Genomic DNA, 24,792 nt, shown 5'->3' on the forward strand with positions numbered 1-24,792 from the left:
CTCCCAGATGTAATAGTGGTCAAAGGAACTAGGGTAAAGGATGAACTGAAGGAAATTTATATTAGGCAAGATACGGTGTTGAGTCTGAAGGCTGATAAGTCCCTGGGACCTGATGGTCTGCATCCCAGGGTACTTAAAGAGGTGGCTCCAGAAATCGTGGATGCTTTGGTAATCATTTTCCAATGTTCTAAAGATTCAGGAACAGTTCCTGCTGACTGGAGGGTGGCTAATGTTGTCCCACTTTTCATGAAAGGAGGGAGAGAGAAAACAGGGAATTATAGACCGGTTAACCTGACGTCAGTGGTGGGAAAGATGCTGGAGTCAATTATAAAAGATAAAATTACGACACATTTGGATAGCAGTAGAAGGATCAGTCCGAGTCAGCATGGATTTATGAAGGGAGAATCATGCTTGACTAATCTTCTGGAGTTTTTTGAGGATGTAACTATGAAAATGGACAAGGGAGAGCCAGTGGATGTAGTGTACCTGGACTTCCAGAAAGCTTTTGATAAAGTCCCACATAGGAGATTAGTGGGCAAAATTAGGGCACATGGTATTGGGGGCAGAGTACTGACATGGATTGAAAATTGGCTGGCTGATAGGAAACAAAGAGTAGCAATTAATGGGTCCCTTTCGGAATGGCAGGGGGTGACCAGTGGGATACCGCAAGGTTCGGTGCTGGGACCGCAGCTGTTTACAATATACATTAATGATTTAGATGAAGGGATTAAAAGTAACATTAGCAAATTTGCTGATGACACAAAGCTGGGTGGCAGTGTGAAATGTCAGGAAGATGTTATGAGAATGCAGGGTGGCTTGGACAGGTTGGGTGAGTGGGCAAATGTATGGCAGATGCAGTTTAATGTGGATAAATGTGAAGTTATCCACTTTGGTGGCAAGAACAGGAAGGCAGATTACTATCTAAATGGAGTCAAGTTAGGAAAAGGGGAAGTACAACGAGATCTAGGTGTTCTTGTACATCAGTCAATGAAAGCAAGCATGTAGGTACAGCAGGCAGTGAAGAAAGCTAATGGCATGCTGGCCTTTATAACAAGAGAAATTGAGTATAGGAGTAAAGAAGTCCTTCTGCAGCTGTACAGGGCCCTAGTGAGACCCCACCTGGAGTACTGTGTGCAGTTTTGGTCTCCAAATTTGAGGAAGGACATTCTTGCTATTGAGGGAGTGCAGCATAGGTTCACAAGGTTAATTCCCGGAATGGCGGGACTGTCATATGTTGAAAGATTGGAGTGACTGGGCTTGTATACACTGGAATTTAGAAGGATGAGAGGGGATCTGATTGAGACATATAAGATTATTAAGGGATTGGACATGCTGGAGGCAGGAAGCATGTTCCCGCTGATGGGTGAGTCCAGAACTAGAGGCCACAGTTTAAGAATAAGGGGTAGGACATTTAGAACAGAGATGCGGAAAAACTTTTTCACCCAGAGAGTGGTGGATATGTGAAATGCTCTGCCCCAGAAGGCAGTGGAGGCCAAGTCTCTGGATGCATTCAAGAGAGAGTTAGATAGAGCTCTTATAGATGGCGGGGTCAAGGGATATAGGGAGAGGGCAGGAACAGGGTACTGATTGTGTATGATCAGCCATGATCACAGTGAATGGCGGTGCTGGCTAGAAGGGCCGAATGGCCTACTCCTGCACCTATTGTCTATTGAACCAACACCATTCCCTACCAATAGTGTTTGTCAGAGACCAGTACCATTAGCCATAATTCATTTGAGTCTGCACATCGCAACTTTTCCTCCAGATGACGTTCACAAATAATGAAAGCTAAGTAATGCTCGTCATGAGCTAACAGAAAACAGAACACCTACTGAGCAAATGACTACGAAGATAAACAGGCTGGAAATCTTCAGGACCCTTAATGTGTATCTGCAAAAACAATCAAAGAAAGAGATGTAAGTATAATATTTTCTGGGCTGTAGAGAAAGAGAACTACAAATACAGTTCAAGTTGAAATTTATTGTCATTTAACACTGCATATGTATACAACTAAGTGAAACATCCTTCCTCTGGCACCAAGGTGCAAAACACAGCACATACAGTCACACATAGCACATGTAGTTATGACCCAGCACAAACAGTCATAAAGTAATACAATCACATTCTACAGGGGTTGTATTGAGAGCGTCCTGAGCAGCTGCATCACTGCCTGGTTTGGAAATTGCACCATCTCAGATCGCAAGACAGCTGAGAAGATCATCGGGGCCTCTCTTCCCACCATTACGGACATTTACACTACACGCTGCATCAGCAAAGCAAACAGCATAATGAAGGACCCCACGCACCCCTCATACAAACTCTTCTCCCTCCTGCCGTCTGGGAAAAGGCTCCGAAACATTTGGGCTGTCTCAACCAGACTATGTAACAGTTTCTTCCCCCAGGCTATCAGACTCCTCAATACCCAGAGCCTGGACTGACACCTTACTGCCCTATTGTCTTGTTTATTATTTATTGTAATGCCTGCACTGTTTTGTGCACTTTATGCAGTCCTGGGTAGGTCCGTAGTCCAGTGTAGTTTTTTTTCTGTGTTGTTTTTTACGTAGTTCAGTCTAGTTTTTGTACTGTGTCATAAACACCATGGTCCTGAAAAAACGTTGTCTCATTTTTACTGTGTACTGTACCAGCAGTTATGGTCGAAATGACAATAAAAAGTGACTTGACTTGACTTGAGTGGCATGGCCTGAAGATTGACAGTTTGACATAAAATGCGAGGTGCTTTTTTATAAAAGACAGTTTAATGCTACTGATGCTATTATAACAAAACAAAGAAGTTGTATAAATTTATGGAACAGCAGCAATAAAAGATGAATAGTGACCAGTGCAGGATGAGAGTGTGCCTGTGAGTTATGGAGTGGGGTGGCAGGGCATTCAGACAGGGTGTACATGTGTGCTGGGTGGCAGCTGGATGTTAGGAAGTCTGACAGCCTGGGGGAAGGAGTTTTTTCCCCAGTCTGACAGTTCTGGTTCTAATGCTGCCGCACCTTCTGCCTGATGGCAGAGGAAAACTGGTGAAGAGCCCGAATAAAGGGTCTCGGCCCAAAACATCGACGATTTTTTTCATAGATGCTGCCTGACCAGCTGAGTTCCTCCGGCAATTTGTGCGTATTGTTCCAGATTTCCAGCATCGGCAGTATCTCTCGTGTTTATGATTTGCTGCTCACTGTATATGCTCTCTTTTTGATTTACTTACTTTTTTTGATACATACACACATATGTATATTTATTTTTATTTATTTTATTTAGAGATCCAGCACTGCAATACATAAAAAATGTGTGTGTGTGTGTGAATGTACACACACAATTTTTTATGCATTACATTGTACTGCTGCCACCAAAATAATGTACAAAATCAAGCAGAAAATGATCAGCTGCAGTATATAATAATCTAAGAAAGATCGTATCCATTTAAATATTACAGGCAGAAGTACTCGAACATATGGTTTTTAACGTAGCAGCTGGCAAAACCAACAAAGTGTGGTGGAACTACACTAGTGTCAACTGAAGCTTGCAAATGATACCTGCAAGTAAATGTTTCCTGTGCCACTGGAAAAGAGCTTTACAAGCAGTTGTGGACTTATATTATTTCAAACTCCTTGTTACCCCAGTCTGGAATAAATCAAAGGCTCCTTGAAGAGACTCTCAGTTACTTTCTGACAATGTAACCAACAGACCAACGTTGAAGATGAAATAACTTTGAGTGCTGGGCTTATTATATCCGAGATGGCAAAGGCAAGTCTACACAGCCCTTCAAATCCATTTTCACCCTTATGTCTGGCAAGGAAATTACATAAGAACAGATGAAGGCAGCAGCTTATTGCAAACAACTTTATTCTGCAAGTTTTCTATTCCCAGCTGTCTCCCCAGGGCAATATGTTCCTTCGTAACTAGTCTCTGCTCTACAATGGTTCATTCTCTTTTGTACTCAGTCAGCACTTCATCACCGCCTCTTAGATTACGCATTACTAACATAGCTTTTTTGTCACAACCAACAGCAAAAAAAAAGAAAAAATGAAAAAGGTGGTGACACTTCTTTAGCTGATATTTTCCCCAGGGGAGCAAAAGTTGCTTAATTCTAACATTCAGCAATTTTTTCCAACTTAGAAGACACAGGGAAATCCTCTCTGCTAGTTGAAGGCAGTTGACTGAGAAACTAACCTATATAACTTTTCTCCCATCTTGAAGGAACTCTGATCAGGGACGACACCGCAGAACATAGAACAGTACAGCACAGGACAGGGCCTTTCACTGCCAAATGCTGTGCCAAAAATAACTAAGCTAATGTAATGACAACAAGGGACGAGATTGGGGCTGAGAGGAAAATGAATCAGCCATGATGAAATGATGGAACAGACTTGATGGGTCAAATGGCCCAATTCTGATGGTCTTATGGTCTAATCCATTCTACCTACATATTATCCATATCCCGACATTTTCTGCATACCCACGTGCCTGTCTAAAGAGACTCCATCTTATCTGCCTCCACCACCACTCCTGGCAGAGTATTTGAGGCATCTATCACTCACTGTATAAATACTTGCCCCAACATCTCTTTTAAACATTCCCCCCCTCATATTAAACTCATGCCTTTTGGTATGAGATAGTTCAACCCTGGTAGGAAGATGCCGATTGTTTATCAGTAAGCTTATGAGAGGCACAGATAATGTACCAAAGAATTTTTTTAAAAGCTGCAGATACCAGAAATCTAAAACAAGAACAGAAAATGCTGCAAAGACACGGCAGGTTAGACAGCATCTGCGGAAGGAGAAATGACACATTGACCATTTCTCTTTCCGCAGATGCTGCCCGATTTGCTGATTGTTTTGCCATTGATATTTTGTTTTGTTGTTGTTGTTGCTGCTTGTGCTGTTCTGCAGAATTTTTGCGGAATGCTCTGTTGATGACAGAATGTGTGGTGACACTCACGGGCTGCCCCGGGCTCATCCTTCGCTCTATTGGCTGTTAACACATCAACGACGCATTTCGCTGTACGCATGACAAATAAGTCGGAATCTGAACTCTCCAGCATTTTCTGGTTTTGTTACACAACTATACGACTTCCTCAATAGCATGGTAGGGTCGGGGCTAGTGTGGTGCTATTACGCTCGGGGGATTGGAGTTTAGAGCTCAAACCTGGCGTCATCTGTAAGGAGTCTGTACGTCCTCCCTGGGGATGTGTGAGTTTTCTTCAGGTGTTCCAGTTTCCTCCCACAGTCCAAAGACTCGAGTTAAATAACAAATCGAGTTAAATACTCGATTTAACGATTAAACCCTTGTAAAAGGCAATATTTCCTGTGGTAACAGAAAAGGCTACAGATGCTGGAAAAAGGTACAACACGCAGAGTGCTGGAGGAATTCAGCAGGTCAGATGACATCTTTGGAGGGAAAAAAATAGTCAATATTTCGGGTCCAGCCCCTTCATCCGGACTGTAGGGAGAAGGGGGACGGCCAGTAGAAAAAGAGTTGGAACAAGAACTTCCTCTGGCAATGTTTCTGCTCAGAGAAGCAGACGTGACAAAAGATTCCTGGCTCATCTCACCTGCACACACTTTGGAGAAGCCAATGGCACTGGCTGTGTGGAAAATTAGCCTAATTAACTAGTTTGCAAATAAACTGCAGTATAAACTTTTCAAATATAGTACAGCCTTCAGATTTCAGCATCAAATTTTCAACATAATGATGAATTTACACTCAGTGACCACTTTAATTAGATACCTCCTCTATGTAATAAAATGGAACTGAGTGTATGTTCATGGTCTTCTGCTTCTGTAGCCTGTACACTTCGATGTTCAACGTATTGTGCATTCAGAGATGCTCTTACACATACCACTGTTATTTGAATTACTTGGCCTTCCCGTCAGCTTGAAGCAGTCTGGTCATTCTCCTCTGACCTCTCTCATTAACAAGGCACTTTCACCTACAGAACTGCCACTCTCTGGACGTTTTTGTTTGTTTTTCATACCGTTTTCTCTAAACTCCAGAGACTGGTGTGCATTAAAATTCCAGAAGATCAGCAGTTTCTGAGTTGCTCAAATCAATCCATCTGGCACCAACAATCACTCCACGGTCAAAGTCACATAGATCACATTTCTTCCCCCATTCTGATGTTTGGTCTGAACTACAGCTGAACCTCTTGACCATGCCTGCATGCTTTTATGCATGGAATTGCTGCCGCATGATTAGCTGATTCAATATGTGCATTAACAAGCAGATGTCCCTAATACAGTGCTCTCTGCGTGCAGTGACTGGTTTCAGTCAAGTGACTTTGAGATGACTTCAGTGAGTGGTTTACCAGTCTTTTAAACATAGTTTGAGAATCACGTCGGCAGCAGGATCATCAGCATCAAGTAACGTTCGATGGTGCGTGGTCGGCATGAACTGGGAAGAGAATAGCACAGGGTAACAACAGGAAAAGGTCAAATAGGACTATTACTCATCCCTTTAAAAAGGCAGTGAGGTACTAGAGCTGAGCGTTACATTCTTTCCCCTGAGGGGAGCAACACTGTGTTGAAAGGAATTCAATGATCACAGCAGGACGGGCAAGGTAATAAGCAATTTCTTATCTTCCCCATCCAGAATTCTTCTCATTAAAGCTGCACTTTCACTGTGGTGCAGCGACATAATAGAACATTCCGAGCGCTATGCACACATGAATGGATGTAACCGTGCAATTTAGTGCAGTGAAATCATTGATTAATACGTTACTTATTAAGGAAGAGCTACGCATATCACCCAGACACTCTCACTTTTGATTACCCATTTCTGCCACCTTAAAAAACAGCATAGTACAGGCTCTTCAGCTCATGATGTTGTGACAGCCTTTTAACCTAAGATTCATCTAACCCTTCCTTCCTACAGTCTCTATATAAAGTATTCACCCCCCCCCCCCCATCCCCTTAGAAGTTTTCATGTTTTATTGTTTTACAACATGGAATCACGGTGGATTTAATTTGGTTTTTTTTGACACTGATCAACAGAAAAAGACTCTTTTGTGTCAAAGTGAAAACAGATCTCCACAAAGTGATATAATTACAAATATAAAACACAAAATAATTGAATGCAAGTGGTGCATGCAAGCTCAATTTCAACGTTTAAGAACATTTTGGAAAGGTATACGGATGGGAGGGATAGGGAGGGCTATATTCCGGATGCAGGTAGGTAGAACTAAGATGAAGAGGGATCCCTTCTGTCAGAGGATGGTGAATCTGTGGAATTCGTTACCACAGAAAGATGGCGGGGCCAAATCATTGTGTGTATTTAAGGCAAAGATTAGTAAGGTTCTTGATTGGTAAGGGGATTAAAGATTACCATGAGACTGGGGGTGAGGAAAAAGTCAGCCCAGCCATGATTGAGTGGTGAATGACCTAATTCTGTTTCTACATTTTATGGTCCCATGGTATAATATGATAGACCAGCTTAAAGGACTGAATAATTAATTGAGGCTGAAGATAACCCAGCAGTGTTATAAACTGCAGAACTTGAAATCAATTGTTCACATGCAAAAAGTAGCAAGTTAGCTAATTAACACACACAAAATCCTGAAGGAACTCAGTAGGTCAAGCAGCACCTATAGAAGGGAATGAACAGTCACTGTTTTAGCTGGAGACCCTTCATCAGGACTAGAAGCCAGAAAAAGTCCTTGGACTGTGGGAGGAAACCAAAGCACCTGGAATAAGTCCATTCAGTTTAAGGGGAGAACATACAAACTCCTTACAGACAGCGCCAGAATTGAACTCTGAACTCTGACACCCCAAGTTGTATTAGTGTCTCACTAACCAGTTTTGCTACCTTTTGACCCTGGAGAGAAAACAACCAAGCACTACTATAGCAATTTATTACTGCCTGATGACCTGTTAGAGGAAATCAGTCCATGACCACAAACTAGCCTACCCAACATCAAGGACATCTTCAAAAAGTCAGCATCCATTATTAAGGACCCCCACCACCCAGAACATGCCACCTTCACATTTCTACCATCAGGGAGAAGTACAGGAGCCTGAAGATACACATTGAACATTTCAGGAATTCTTCCACTCCACCATCAGATTTCTAAACAAGCCATGAACTTATGAACATTACCTCACTATTTTTGCTTTCTTTTTGCACCACTGGTTTATTACTTTAATATATATTTCTTATTATAATTTATAGTATATCTTATTTATTGCATTGCACTGCTGCTGCAAAGCAACAGATTTCATAACATATGCTAGTGATGATAATCCTGATTCTGATTCCTCATCTCAGTTTTAAAGGGACAACCCTTTATTCCAAAGCTGGGTCTTCAGATCCTAGACTTCCCTACTAATGGAATACAAATGGCAGAATCAGAAATATTTTTGAGTGCAGACATCAGCAAGAGGTTCATTTGTGGTTCAGATCAAACATCAAAATGTGGAAGAAATGTGATCAAAGTGACTTTGACCACAGAAAGATTATTGGTGCCAGACAAGGTGGATTGAGTATTTCAGAAACTGCTGATAAGACCATAAGTCCATAAGATATAGGAGCAGAATTAGGTCATTTGGCCCATCAAGTCTGCTCTGCCATTTCATGTTGGCTGTTCCATTTTCCCCCTCAGCTCCAATCTCCTGCCTTCGCCCCTCCTATATCCTTTATGCCCTGACCAATCAAGAATCTATCAACCTCTGCCTTAAGACTTGGCTTCCACAGCTGCCTGTGGTAATGAATTCCACAAATTCACCGTTCTCTGGCAAAAGAAATTCCTCTTCTTTGCTGTTCTGAAAGGATGCCCACCTATGTGGTCCTAGACTCTCCCACCGGAGGAAATATCCTCTGTACATCCACTCTATCAGGGCCTTTCAACTTTCAATAGATTTCAATAAGATCCCCCCTCCATTCTTCTGAATTCCAGTGAATACTGACCATCAAACACTCTTCATATGACAAGCCATTCAATCCAGGAATCATTTTGATGAACCTCCTTTAAACCCTCTCCCTTCAAAACTGCTCACAATACTCCAATTGAGGCCTCACCAGTGCTTTATAAAGCCCCAACATTACATCCTTGCTTTTGTATACTTGTCCTCTTGAAATGAATGCTAACATTGCATTTGCCATCTCCACCACGGACTCAACCTTTAAATTAACCTTTAGCGAATCTTGCATAAGGACTCCAAAATCTCTTTATGCCTCAGATTTTTGAATTTTCTCTCCATTTAGAAAATAGTCTCTACCAAAGAGCATGACCATACACCTTCCTGACACTGCATTTCATCTGCACATCTTTGGCCATTCTCCAATTCTGTCTTAAGTCCTTCTGTAGCCTCTCTACTTCCTCAAAGCTACCTGCCCCTCCACCTATTTTCATATCATCCACAAACTTTGCAACAAGACTAACAATTCCATCATCCAAGACACTGACACATAACATAAAAAGAAGTGGTCCCAACACAGACCACCCTGAAACACCACTTGTCACCAGCAGCCAACCAGAAGAGGCTCCCTTTATTCTTACTCTTTGCCTCCTGCTAGTCAGCCATTGCTTTATCCAAGCTATAATCTTTCCTGTAATATCATGAGTTCATTGCTTGATAAGCAGCTTCATGTGTGGCACCTTGTCAAAGGCCTTCTGAAAATCCAAGTACATAACATCAAATGATTATCCTTTGTCTTTCCTGTTTGTTATTTCTTCAAAGAATTCCAACAGATTTGTCAAGATTTTCCCTTAAGGAAACCATGCTGACTGTGGCCTATTTTATGATGTGCCTCTGAGTTCCCTGAAACACATCTTAACAGTTAACTTCAACATCTTCCCAACGACTGAGGTCAAACCAACTGGACTATAGTCTCCTTTCTTCTGCCCCTCTCCCTTCTTGAAGAGTGGTGTGACATTGCAATTTCCTATTCTTCAGGAATCATTCTAGAATCTAGTGGTGCTTGAAAGATTATTACTAATGCTTTCACAATCTCTTCAGCCACCCTGAGATGTACACCATCTGGTCCAGGTGACTTATCTACCTTCAGACCTTTCAGTTTCCCAAGAACCTTTGCCCTATTAATGGCAACTTCACGCACTTCTGACCCGACACTTCAGAACTTCCACCATTCTGCTAATGTATTACACACTGAAGACTAATGCAAAATTCTTATTCAGTTCGGTTCACGATTTCCTTGTCCCTCATTACTACCTCTCAGCATTGTTTTCCAGTGGTCCAATATCCACTCGCCTCTCTTTTACACCTTATGTATCTGAAGAAAATTTTGGTACCATATTTAGCTTACTACCATATTCCATCTTTTCATTCTTAATGACTCTTTTAATTACCATCTGTTGGTTTTAAAAACTTCCCAATCTTCTAACCTCCCACTAATTTTTGCTCTATTATATGCCCTCTCTATGGCTTTTATGTTGGCTTTGATTTCTCTTGTTGGCCATGGTTGTGTCCTCCTGCCTTTAAAATACTTCTTCCTCTTTGGGGTGTGTATGTCCTATATCTTCCGAATTGCTTCCAGAATTTCCAGCCATTGCTCCCTGCCAGTGTACTTTTCCAATCAATTTCAGCTAGCACCTCTCTCATGCCTCTGTAATTCCCTTTACTCCACTGTAATACGGACACATCAGACTTTAGCTTCTCATTCTCAAATTTCAGGTGAACTTGATCATATTATGATCACTTTCCCTAAGGGTTCTTTTACCTTAAGCTCTCTAATCAACTCATCCTCATTGCACAACATCCAATCCAGAGATTTCCAGGATCATTTTGGTAGCAGTATACATTCCACCTCAGGCCAATGTCAATCAGGCTTTAGATGATCTGAGCAATGGGATCAACATGCATGAAACAGAAAACCCTAACGCCTTCACCATCATTTTGGGAGATTTTAACCAGGCCAGTCTGAAAAAAATCACTAAGCAATTATCATCAAGAGATCATTTGCAATACCAGAGGAAACAACACACTGGACCACTGTTACACCACCATCAAGAATGCCTACCGTGCTATTCCACGCCCTCACTTCGGGAAGCCTGATCACCTGGCTGTACTTCTACTCCCTGAGTATAAGCAGACTGAAGACTGCAGCACCAGTAGTGAGGACCAAGAAGGTCTGGACAAGAGAAGCACAGAAGCACTTACAGGACTGCTTTGAATCAGTGTTTTGGACTGTATTCAGGGATTTATCTTCAAATCTGGATGAGTATGCTGCTGTTGTTATTGACCTCATTAAATCTTGTGTGGATGAGTGTGTGCCTACAAAGACTTACTCTACATTCCCAAACCAAAAACCATCACGTAGGCATTCTAGAAATACCCATTCTTGGGTTCCAGCACTAAGCAGATTTTCCCAATCTTCCTGCACGTTGAAATCTTCTGTGACTATTGTAACATTGTCCTTTTGGCATGCATTTTCTATCTCCCATTGTGATTTGTAAATCACATCTTCACTGCTGTTTGGGGGTCTGTACATAACTCCCATCAGAGCCACTTCACCCTTGCAGTTCCTTAGCTCTATCCAAATTGATTCAACACCTTCAGACACTATGTCACTTCTTTCTAATGATTTGATTTCATCTTTTACCAACAGAGCCACACCACACCTTCAGTCTATACAATGTGTATTCTTGGACGTTAGGCACCTAAATATAATCTTCTTTCAGCCATGACTCAGTGATGACCACAACACCATACATGCTAATCTGTAACTGTGCTATAACCATATACCGTACCTGGGATTTTCATGTTCTGTAGAGTTTACAGAGAATGGTGTGAAAAACAAAAAAAAAACATACAGTATGCAGCATTTCTTTGAGAGAAAGCACCTTTTTAATGAGAGAGATCAGAGGAGAACAGCCAGACTGGATCAAGCTGACAAGAAGGCAACAGTAATTCAAATAATCACATGTTACAACGGTGGTGTGCAGAAGAGCATCTCTGAATGCACAATACATCGAATTCTGAAGTGGATGGGCTACAGCAGCAGAAGACCACAAACATACACTCAGAGCCACTTTATTAGGTTCAGGAGGTAGCTAGTAAAGTGACCACTGTGTGAATTCAGCACCATAATTGTACTATTGCATTCACAGGAGCATTACCATAGAAAATTCAGCATCAAACCACAGGTCATCAAAACCTGGTCAATGAGGCCAGTTTAAACTGATGTAAAGGAGGCATAGGGTGCCATAGGAAATTAATGATGGAATTCCAGAGCTTAAGGACAAAGAGTATGAATGTGCATTTGCCATATTGGGTGGGACGAATATGAAGAATGTACGTGCCCAAAACTGGAGGGGAGGAGGCGGCACCTGGAATGGTTTTAGATCAGAAAGGTAGAGGGATAGAAAAAGGCTATGCCACAAAGGACTGATAACAAACATGAAGATGTTGAAACTGAGTCAATGTAGCTAAGTTGGTGTGACATGGAGGTCATTGGTGAGAATAGGTCAATGGATGTATGAAATTTTCAGACAAACACTGAGTGAGAAAACCACCCAGGTTAGCCTTAGAAATGCCATATTTAAAAGTCAAAAAGCCTGAATAAAACTTTTAATAGAAATATGAGGCAGAAATTGGCAGACCTGACAGTGGAGAGAGTGAGGCTGGAACCTGCGCTCTTGGTTAATAGCCTGCCAAGCTTCCAATGAGCTGATATAACCTTGGATAGAAGGAAGGTCGAGGAATGCAGGAGACATCAAGGGAACGGAATTTGTCACCATCCAGCTACAACTTAAACAATGTTTGTCTGGGAAATGTAACCTGTAATTTATTCCTGTGGAATTGCATTGAACAAGCCTTTAGGAAGGAGAGGTGGAAAATAGTGAGGGCAGGGAAGGTGCAAAAACAAATTATTGGTGGAAATCTATTAATAAAATGCAATATAACAACAGGATGCCAGTTACCTAAGTTTGCTGGGAAGCTTGAAATTGAGATGAAGACTGTCCAGAATGTCACACTTCTCAACGGAATTAGATGCAGAAAGCCAGCCAACTTCACTCCCAAGTCGGCCCCTGCGTTCCAGCTCGCTTGAACTGTACTCCCATGATTCATCAGGAGCCGAGTAATCCCTTTCATGAAGTGTCGAGTAGCTTCTCCTGCAAAAAAGAAACTGCCTTATAACCAAGTCTCTTCAAAAAGCAACAGAATGACTGACATTGCAAAATACATCCAGGACAACATGCACGTTCTGGGAGAGGTGTTCAACCAGCTACACAGATGTAAAATTGACAGAGAGCACAACCATGTAACATTTATAAACATGAGAAATTTTAACAGGCACTAGGCACACACAAAATGCTGGAGGAACTCAGCAGGTCAGGCAGCATCTATGGAAATGAGTGTACAGTCAACGTTTCTGGTTGCGACCCTTCTTCAGGACTGGAAAGGACAGGGGAAGGCATCAGAGTTAAAAGGTGTGGGGGAGGGAGAGGAACGAGGATAGCTAGATGGCAATAGGTGAAGCCGGGTGGGCAGGAAAGGTAAAGGGCTAGAGAGGGCTGAAATGAAGGTAACATCCATTTTGTTTGTTTACTTGAGATGCACAAAATTCATGTTATCTCTTTTGACTTTGGATTTCAATCCGGCTTTAGAATCATAGTGTTATACAACATGGAAACACGTCTTTCAGCCCAACTGGTCCATGCTGACCAAGATGGCCCATTTAGCAGCCTTTGGCCCATAACCTTCTGAACCTTTCCAACCCGTGTACCTGTCCAACTGGTGGCACGGTATCATAGCAGTTAGCATAACACTATTGCAATGCCAGCGAGCCAGGTTCAGTCCTGCTGTCTGTAAGGAGTTTGTACGCTCTGCCCATGCCATGTGGGTTTCCTTTATGAACTTCAATTTCCTCTCACATTCCAAAGATGCAAAGGTTAGTGGATTAGTTGGTCACATGGGTGCCATTGGGTTTCATCGGCTCATTGGGCCAGAAGAACCTGTTACCGTGCTGTATTTCTAAAGAAAGAAAGAAAGAAATCTTTTATTTATTTATTGAGATACAAGCCGGAATAGACTCTTTCGCCCCTTCGAGCCACACCACCAACAACCACCGATTTAACTTTAGCCTAGTCACAGGACAATTTACAATGACCAATTGATCTACCAACCGGTATGTCTTTGGACTGTGGGAGTAAGCCAGATCACCCAAAGGAAACTCACATGGTCACAGTGAGAATGTACAAACTCCTTACAGACAGCGGTGGGAATTGAACCCAGATTGTTGATACTGTGAAGTGCTATTCTAACCACTACACGACTGTGTCGACTTTAAAGGTGGCACGGTAGTGTAGCTGCTAGCGTAATGCCATTTCAGTGCCAGCAACCTGGGTTCAAATCCCACTGCTGCCTGTAAGGAGTTTGTACGCTCTCCCTGTGACTAAACGGGTTTCCTTTGGGTGCTCCTGTTTTGTCCCACATGCCAAAGATGTGTGGTTTAATACGTTAATTGGCGACATGGGTGTAATTAGGCAGCACAGGCCTGTTAGGCTAGGAGGACCAGTTATTGAGCTGTATCTGGAAATAAAAATAAATCAATAAATAAATGTTGTTATTGTACCTACTTCAACTGTTTCCACTGGCAGTTTTCTTTAAAAAGGTAAAAAGCATCTATCATTGAAATCTTAATCAATGTAAGATTTTTAGTAATGCCACCCCTGAATTTCATGAAATTAGATTCTTTGGTTTTCCAGTTTAAACCATGCTAGACAGAAGAAGAGGTGATGGTTTATGGTATGTAGGTGCACCATGATGCTTCCCATTCCTCTTCCGCCAGTAGACCCCTTCTGCATTCAACATGAGGAGGTATCTACTGGAATAGTTTAATATCTCAAGTGGACATTATCAACATTTGGCCCTCTCTGACAAATTCTTCCTACATTCTGTTCAAACCAATGTCTTACCTGCCCATTGTATCCTTCGAGCCAATAACATATTTCTAACTCCGCAGCATATTCCTAATACACAAATACCAGAGGGCATGTATTGAGATTGGCAGGGGGTAGGTTCAAAGGGGATGTGAGGGGTAAGTTTTTTTACTCAGAGAGTGGTGGATTTGCCTGGAATGCTCTGCCTGGTATGATGGTAGAGACAAATACATTAGAGGCTTTTGAGAGATGTTTGGATAGGCACATGGATGTATGAAAGATGAAGGGATATTGACATTGTGTAGGTAGGAATGATTAGTGTTCATGTGCCTTTGATTTGCTTTTTAGTTGGTTTGGCACAACATTGTTGGCCAAAGGGACTGTTCGAAATTCTCCGGATTCAACTCTTAGAGTCTCCATTTGAATCCAAACCAATCCAGAACAGAAAACACAAAGTACACTGCAGATGCTGTGGTCAAATCAACACGTACAAACAAGCTGGATGAACTCAGCAGATCGGGCAACATCCGTTGACTGCTTGTTTCAACGGATGCTGCCTGACCTGCTGAGTTTATCCAGCTTGCTTGTACAATCAAGAACAGAAATGTCTACAAATAGGAATCAGTTGGGTTTCTGTCACTCAGTTCTCTCTTTCTGTGATGTATTATAACCTTCCAAAAGGGGGTAGGGTAGGAATTTGTCACCTCTTGTAGCTCTAAAGACACGGCATGAAAGCAAATACATATTAAATGCCCCTTCTGACATCTGACAGGAAATGAATTTTGGAAAGAGAGTCCAACTAATCCCACATAGCGGGAAGAACAGTGGATGATTTTTTATTCCCCACTCTTTTCAATACCCAAAGTTTAAATAGCTGTGTCTGTTGTATGATTGGACCGTTAAGTGAGATTTTTCTTATGTTCCAATGATAATCCAAACACAGGAGACATAAGATGCTGACAAAGACTGCAGATGCTGAAGAACAATCTGCTGGAGGAACAAGGAGGACTGTATCTGCAGCTGGGGGGAGGGGGGGGGAAGGAATTGTCAATATTTAAAACAAGTCAAAATGTATAGACACAAATTGCAGCAGCATAAAAAATAATGGTTTTGACACTTTAATCAGCAGAAGTCATTTTTGTTTGTTGATCATCCACTTTCCTGCAATGCAAGTGTCTTTTTGAGAGAAGTAGCCTATACTGGGATGTTACAATGTCAGAGGAATTAAGAGTGTTAATATCAGCTACAAAGATTGCATCAGACTGCAATCAAACTTCCCTCTTCTTCCATATAATTCTCTCAAAATTGCAGCTATTCAAAACAACATTTTGTAAAGAGCTTGTACATTCTCCCTGTGGCCACGTGGGTTTCCTCCGGATGCTCTGCTTTCCTCCCACATTCCAAAGACATATGGTTAGGGAAGGCAAGTTGTAGGCACGCTATGTTTGTGCCAGAAGCATGGAGACACTTGCACAATTCTCACTGATTTGACTTGATGCAAATGGCATATGTATGTTCAATGTACAGATGACAAATGAAAATAATATTTAAAAATCTCCTAAAGATTTCAGCAAGATTACCACACAGAAGATGGAAGAGTGGGTTAACATTACCTCTCCTGCTCTCTCTCCTTATAATCCTGCCTTCTCCCCATAACCTTTGACACCGACTAATTAAAAACCTATCAATCTGTGCCTTAAATACACCCAATGACTCCACAACCATCTGTGGCAATGAATTCCACAGATTCACCACCCTTTGGCTGAAAAAATTCCTCTTCATCTCTGTTCTAAAGAGACAACCCTCTATTCTGAGGCTATGGCCTCTGGTCCAAGACTTTCCAATTAAAAGAAATATCCTCTCCATATCCACTGTATTTGTGTCTTTCAATATTCAATAGAAAATCCCAGACATTTTGCTATTGCAGCCAATCTCTCTTAGTCACTTAATAAAATTACAATTATGCATACATTTAATTTACACAAGGTTTTGTCGCACCCAAGTTGGACTGGCTCTACATAGTGTTATATACCTGCCTAAACTCCAGAAATATTTTTCCCTTTTCTAGATTTATGAGGAATCAGAACATTAACCTGAGCAACATTTAAGAAGCATTTAAGAACATCTAATGATTCAACAGCATGATCATCCATTATTATCTTTGATTCATTTTTATCCAGCTACGGCTATAAGCTTTTCCATCCTGTTTAATCCTACAGGGAATCACACATTACTAAGGATTGAATATGCCAGCAGAAATTTAGATTGCTGAACTTGCAGGCTCACGGCTGGCTGTTCTTTCACATCACCGTTGTTGATATAGCTTTCATTTGCAGCTTGCAAGACTGATATAGTTAGCAGCAAATCCCAAATCGAGCTTCTCCGCAGTGTGCTGACCAACATTTAATTCCCAACCCACATCACTAAAAACGATAATCTGGTCACTTATTGCATAAGTGTCTAAGGCACCATCCCACACATAAATCGACTGTCACGGTTCAACATTAGGAACAAATCAAATGTTTTTCAATATTGTAAAGTACTTTGAGACACAACAAGATCTTGAAATATGCCATTCAAATACAAAGTCTGTTTCTCAGTAGCTGTATCGCTTTTTCAAACACATGCTGAACCAAGGCTAGCAGGTAGAATGCTGTAGCATGGCGTGAAGGACAGTGATGTCAGAGACAGAGTTTAATTTGGTGATATTTTGGAGTATTCCTTCCTCTGGGCACTGAATGCCTCTCTGATTTTGGTGAGCTCTTCACTGTTCTTGGCTCTCTGTAGGATGAATCCTTGAATGTTTAGCCATACATCATCGTGATATTGGAAAGTCTACAAAAAGTGGTGGATACAGCCAGTCCATCACAGGCAAAGCCCTCCCCATTATTGAACACATTTACAAGGAGTGCTGCCACAGGAAAACAGCATCCTTCATCAAGGGCACCCACAATCGAGGCCACGCTCTCTTCTCACTATCATCATGCAGGAGCCTTGGGTACCACACCACCAGATTCAGGAACAGTTATTACCCTACAACCATCAGGCTTCAGAACTGGTGTGGATAACCTCACTCACCACAACAACAGACTCACTTTCAAGGATTCTACAACTCCTCTTCTCGGTATTATTTATTTCTATTATTTGCACAATTTGTCTTCTTTTGCGCACTAGTTGTTCATCAGTCTTTGTTATTTAGAGCTTTTCATAAATACTATTATATTTCTTTATTTTCCTGTAAAAGCCTGCAAGGAAATGAATCTCAAGATAGTATATACACCTTGATAATAAATTTATTTTTGAAACTTTGCCAGACCTGAAGAAACCATATGTATCTTCATTATCAATAAGTTGCTGGATCTCCAGCATATTTCTACCTATCAGCTCTCTTTAAGCCCACAGGTTTTTTGATGGGTCTTGGATTTCTCTTCCTTCACCACCTCAGGACCTTCACACCCACCTTAGAAAAACTGAACTGCTTGATCACAGCTTCGTTCTGTTATCTAACCCAGCAAAGAATAACTTCCAATAGTCTCAATCACATCAGACTGGATTTAACTACTAAATGCACATGAAATAGCTAATGTTATTTAATTTTAATCATCTTGTGCTAGCTATTATTGCATTCATATTAACCTAGAAGTCATATATCTGTACAAATATACTGTAATATGCAATGAAATTCTATTAGTGAGCTTAAACACACGCCAATGAAATAATATCTGAAATCGACTATAATGTTCATGCACCAGCAGTCCCACAACATTAAACTCCAATTCCTATCAACTTTGCTCCTGGATATATGTTTAGCATTTATGGTGAGTTCGACAGAGATAAGAAAATGTATTCAGCTTCCAAGGCTGCTGATCTTAACCAAGGCTACAAAATAAAAGGAAAATTACTCAGACTTAATTTCTTGTGATAACAAGATAATTAAATATTTTATGCCATGATGAAAATGATGCATTCCTCAGCCTTCCACTTTTTCTTTGACCTACTTTTATTCAATAACTTATTTTAATATAGATTGCACTCTGTGATCGTTGAATTTACCTCTCTGGGTATTGCTTGTGCTTACAGTGATATTTCCAATTATTGCACAGGTCAATACATCCAGTACATTTTAGTGTATTCAACTGGTAAAACTATACACAGATTGGGTGACAGATTTGCAAAGCGCTTCCATTCAGTCCAGCAGGATGACTCTGAGCCTCTAGATCCCTGTCACTTAAATGTTCCACCCCACTCCCACTGTGACTTACCCCTCTCCCATCCACAATATTGCTCAAATCATGCCCAAGCTAAGCTCAGGGAACAGCTTCTCATCTGCCGCCCAGAAAGTTGCAACCCTCGAGTCTCGATAATGAATTTAACAGTTTCAAGTAGCCCTATTTTCTCTCTCCACAGAGGCAGCTTTGCCTCTACACTTCAACGTGTTCCTTTCACCAATATCCTATCACTGGTACGTGATTTGCTTCTCTCCACTCCTCACTGTTTCGGATTTAATTGTGGTTGTTTTCCTGCTTCGCACCTTGCAGCGCATCAGACAGCAACTTTGCTGTTTCTTTAGCATTTGGGTTTTTTTACGAGGCCGAGTTGCTAACTCGATGCTCAACCCAGCGTGGGTGGAGAGCGTGCAAGGAGCCGACTGGATTCGAAACCTGGACCACTCACCTTGCGTTGCTACTACACCACCGGCCAGCTTCAAGTATTTAATATTTCAGTAATATTGTTTGATTAAACACTCTTGTTCACTTAATTCTTTATGTGCTGTGTGTATAAATACATGAACTGTATACGTCATCACGCTACCACATGATACGTGATGCCTTGCTTAAAGTAAACACAAAGGTAGATTCACAGTTCAGACTTCCATGTCTTCCTTTCAGTTAGTTTAATGGTTTGAAGTTACAAAACCTAACACTCACTCTCTCTGGGTCTCAAAGCACAGCTGCTTTCTCAATATTCCAGCTGCAGTGAAAGGCCCTGAGTCAAACATTTACTCTGTTCCCTCCCAATTGATACTACTTAACCTACTGGGGTAGTTCCAGCATTTTCTGATTTTATTCTGTGCACCTCATGTCCTTTATCACACAGTGGATCATCTCTCTGCATAATATTTTTCTAATAACCAATGGCCTGTCCAGATCTCACTGAAGTCTGTGAGATAGGTCCTAGAAGAATTGTACTAAGCCGATCAAGTCCACACTGGTCCACACTGCCACCAAATTCGTATAACAAGGCACACACTAACATGGCATTGTGTATTGTAAAGGGTTTATCTTTGTGTTTGTCAAATGCATTCACCACCACAGCAGCCTTGGACTAGCTGCAGAAGCTTTGATTACAACTGTGGGAATACAATTTGGCAACTGTGAGAATGCACAGAAGTTGGAATACAACAGTGAGACCATGACAGTCAGTTCCAATAATCCCTCCCATTGAGCACATCTACATGAAACTCTGTCGCAGGAAAGCAGCATCCATCATCAGGGACCCCCACCACTCAGGATATTACTCTCTTGTCATTGCTGCCATCAGGAAGAAGGTACAGGAGCTTTGGACTCACATCACCAGGTTCAGGAACAGTTATTACCCCTCAGTCATCATGTTCTTGAAACAAAGGCAGTAACTTCACTCTACCTAATTTGCCCCATCATTGAAATATTCCCACAGCCAATGGACTCATTTCCAAGGACTCTTCATCTCATGTTCTCAATATTTATTGCTTATTTGTTTATTATTATTATTATTATTTCTTCTTTCTTTTTGTGTTTGCACAGTTTGTTGTCTTTTGCCTTCTGGATGGTTGCCCAAGTTGGGCAGTCTTTCATTGATTCTGTTATGGTTATTATTCTATAGATCTATTGTGTATGCCCACAAGAAAATGAATCTCAGGGTTGTATATGGTGACATATATGTACCTCAATAACAAATTAACTTTGAACTTTGAAGACAGAGGCAGGACTCATGAAGAGTGGTGACAAGTGATGATTGGTTCTGGTTCAGTAGCTAGAGCTAGTGATAATGTATTGGTCTCCACCTAGAGCAGTATTTTATATCAGTGTAATGGGTATAAAAGTAGAGCGGTTGGGGGGGGGGGTCACCAATAGGCTGGTTGCAAACAGCGCCACAGAGTGAGTAGGAGGTGTGCTGCAGTAAGAGGAGTCCGTGAACTGCTAGATACGTGTTTTAATACTTGTTATTTTGTCCCAAAAAAACAAAGTTTGGTAGTTCTAAGTAGATAATGAGAGTTTGTATCTTTCAGCCTTACCCAACTAAGTACGTGAACCTTGTGGTGTTAAGTTACGCATTGCACAATCTGATTCCTGTGCAAATCTTCACTCACTCAAAGTAAAGTAAAATGTTTCTCATAATAAGACACTTGAACAGGTACATGGATTGGAAAGGTTTAGAGGAAAATGGACCAGACACAGGGAGCTGGGTCAGCATAGTCCATTTGGGCCAAAGGGTCTGTTTCCGTGCAATATGACTATGACTCTATAATAACTTGCTTTGAAATGTCATCTTCTGCAATAAGAAAGACACTAGGCAACAGAAAGATATGTTAATATCTGTAACAGATTCGAACTTTATTCTTAAGGTAAAGCTATTTTCATTCCTATGAATTAATCCATGCCTTAACAAAGATTTATTGAGTGGGAGTACTGCTTATTAACAACTGACACAAGTTCATTGTGTAATTCATTTCCTGAGCTAAAAAGCAGGATTACTTTTGGACTTCCACTGCAGTTAGAAGCTACAGCAAAGTACAATTATGTGCCAATAATTAATGGAATTCAAGGAAAGCAGACACTCTAGAAGAAGAAAAAAAAGTATTCTCTTTCTCTGCAAATGTTAATAAGTGTTAATGGATACGCTCTGGAATATGCCTCCACATAATATAAAAGGAGAATAAACTATTGTAAATGTATAAATCTTTGTCATAACAATTTGAATAGTTCAAACATCACAATGGGAAGCTAACAGAAAGGAACGTGACCTATGTTAAGGATATACTGAAAATGGAAGGATGTTCCAATCAAAGGCTTCAGGGTTACAGAACCAAGCTGTGTTGGAATTCCACCTAAGTTCTATACCCTCTTCAGTTAGTGGTGAATAAAGTAAAGAAGTCACTGTGGCCTATCTTATGATGTCCAACTTGACTTAGATGAATTTCCTCTCCATAAAACTACCACCACAAAATTCCTTCCACAGTTATGATGCCAAGCGTTGTGCCTCTGCCAATCTTCCAATCCTCTCCTGATCAGGCTCCTATCTTTCACATTCAAAATGCTTCAAGTCAACCAAATCACATGGTATATAATATCCTATACCACATCCATCTATGTCTGATGAGTTAAAAAGACTCCCAGGCCTTACACTGCCCCAGTGTGAAAGAAAAAACAGAAAATGCTAAAAGCACTCAAAAGGTCAATCAGCATCTGTGTTGAAAGAGGAATAAAGTTAATATTTTACGTTCATGAAGTAAGATTATAAGACCATAAGGTATAGGAGCAGAATTAAGCCATTTGGCTCCCAGCAAATCTGCTTGGCCATTTCTTCAAATCTGCTGATCCATTTATTTCTTAGCCCTGATCTCCTGCCTTCTCCTTGTATCCCTTCATGTCCTGACTAATCAAGAATCTATCAACCTCTGCCTTAAATATATCCAATGACTTGGCTTCCACAGCCACCTGTGCAACAAGTTCCACAGATGCACCACTCTCTGGCTAAAGAAATTCCTCCTCACCTCCATTCTAAAAGGACGCCCTTTCAATTCTGAGGCTGTGTTCTCTGCTCTTAGAGTTCACCACAGGAAGCATACTCTCCACATCTACTCTGTTGAGGCCTTTAAACATTCGATAAATTTCAATGAGGTCACCCCTTATTCTTCTGAATTCCAGTGAGTACAAGCCCAGAGCCATCAAATGCTCTTCATATGACAAGCCTTTCAACCCCAGAATCATTTTAGTGAACCTCCTTTGAACACTCTCCAGTGTAAGCACATCCTTTCTTAGATAAGGGGCCCAAAACTGCTCACAATACTCCAAGTGAGGCCTCACTTGTGCTTTATAAAGTCTCATTACAGTCCTGCTTTTACATTCTACTCTCAAAATAATGCCAACATTGCATTTGCCTTCCTCACCCCAGACTCAACCTGCAAATTAATCTTTAGCGACTCCCAAATTCTTTTGCGCCTCAGATTTTTGAACTTTCTCTCCACTTAGAAAATAGTCTACGCTTTTACTTCTTATACCAAAATGCATAACCATACACTTCCCACATTGTATTCCATCTTCCATATATTTGCCCATTCCCCTAATCTGTCTAACCTTCTGTAGCCTCTCTACTTCCTCAAAACTACCTGCCCCTCCACCTATTTCCATAGCATCCGCAAACTTGGCTACAAAGCCGATCTCCAAATCATTGATATATAATATGAAAAGAAGCAGTCCCAACACAGACCCCTGTAGAACACCCCTAGTCACTGGCAGCCAACCAGAAAAGGCTCCTTTTATTCCCTCTTTGCCTCTTTCCAATTAGCCACTGATCTATCCATGCCAATATCTTTCCTATAATACCATGGGCTCTTAACGTGTTAAGCAGCCTCATGTGTGGCAACTTGTCAAAGGCATTCTGAAAATTCAAGTACTCAGCATCCACCAGTCACCAATTCTCCTTTGTCTTTCCTGCTTTTTATTTCCTCAAAGAATTCCAACAGATTTGTCAGGTATGATTGTCCCTAAAGGAAACCATGCTGACTATGGTCTATTTTATCATGTGCCTCCAAGTTTCCTGAAACCACATCCTTATCAACTCCAACATCTTCCCAACTTCCAAGGTCAGACTAACTGGCCTATAATTTCCTTTCTTCTGCCTCTCTCTCTTCCCTGACACTCTCGAACTTCTGGCATACTTCAAATGTCTTCCATAAAATACTTATTCAGTTGTGTGCCATTTCCCTATTCCCCCATGACTACCTCTCCAAACATTATTTTCCAGAAGTCCAATATCTATCCTCACCTCTCTTTTACACTCAATATATCTGAAGAAACTTTTGGTATCCTGTTAAATATAATTGGCTGGATTACTTCCGTATTCCATCTTTTCCTTCTTTATGATTGATTAGTTGCCTTTTGTTGGTTTGTAAAAGTTTCGCAATCCTTTAACTTCCCACTAATGTTTGCTTATTATATGCCCTCTCTTTTGCTTTTATGTTACCTTTGACTTCTCCTGTTAGCTGCCTTTAGAATATTTCTTCCTCCTTGAGATGTGTATATACCCTGCACCTTCTGAATTTCTCCCAGGAATTCCAGCCATTGCTGTTCCACCATTATCCCTGCTAGTGTTCCTTTCCAATCAGCTCTTTTCTCATGCCTCTAATACCCGTTACTCCACTGTAAGACTGATACATCTGAATTTCGCTTCTGCTTCTCAAATTGCAGGGATAATTCTATCATATTATGATCACTTACTCCTCAGGGTTCCTTTACCTTAAGCTCCCTAATCAATTCTGGTTCATTGCACAACACCAAATCCAGAATAGCTGATCCCCTAGTGGGCTTACCCACTGAGCTGTTCTAAAAAGTCATCTTCTAGACATTCTAGATGTTCCCCCCTTGGGATCCAGAACCAACCTGATTTTTCCAATCCAGCAGCATATCGAAATCTACCATGACTATCATAACATTGCCCTTTGACATGCACTTCCTATCTCCTGTTGTACTTTTGTATTCCATTTCTTTATTACTGTTTATATAACTCCCATCAGGGTACTTTCACTCTTGCAGTTCCTTAGCTCTACCCACAATGATTCAGTATCTTCCAATCCTATGTCATATTTTTTGAATGATTTGACATCTTCTATCACCAACAGAGCAACACCACCCCTTCTGCTTCCCTGCCTGTCCTTTTAATACAACATATGTCCTTGGATGTTAAGCACC

General features: G+C 41.1%; 1 protein-coding gene across 1 annotated transcript in view; it reads right to left on the minus strand.

Annotated features, from left to right (window-relative positions):
• The window catches only part of oca2 (oculocutaneous albinism II), a 509,488-nt gene that overhangs the window by 376,606 nt on the left and 108,090 nt on the right, over window positions 1–24,792 (minus strand). The window contains exons 4-5 of the mRNA XM_073041884.1: window positions 12,881–13,072; window positions 1,833–1,890 (exon numbers count right to left, since the gene is read on the minus strand). Of these exons, the coding sequence (XP_072897985.1) occupies window positions 1,833–1,890; window positions 12,881–13,072 (250 nt within the window). The remainder of the gene's footprint in view (window positions 1–1,832; window positions 1,891–12,880; window positions 13,073–24,792) is intronic.

Source organism: Hemitrygon akajei, chromosome 4 (genome assembly GCF_048418815.1).
Source record: "Hemitrygon akajei chromosome 4, sHemAka1.3, whole genome shotgun sequence".
In the NCBI taxonomy this organism is placed as follows: Eukaryota; Metazoa; Chordata; class Chondrichthyes; order Myliobatiformes; family Dasyatidae; genus Hemitrygon; species Hemitrygon akajei.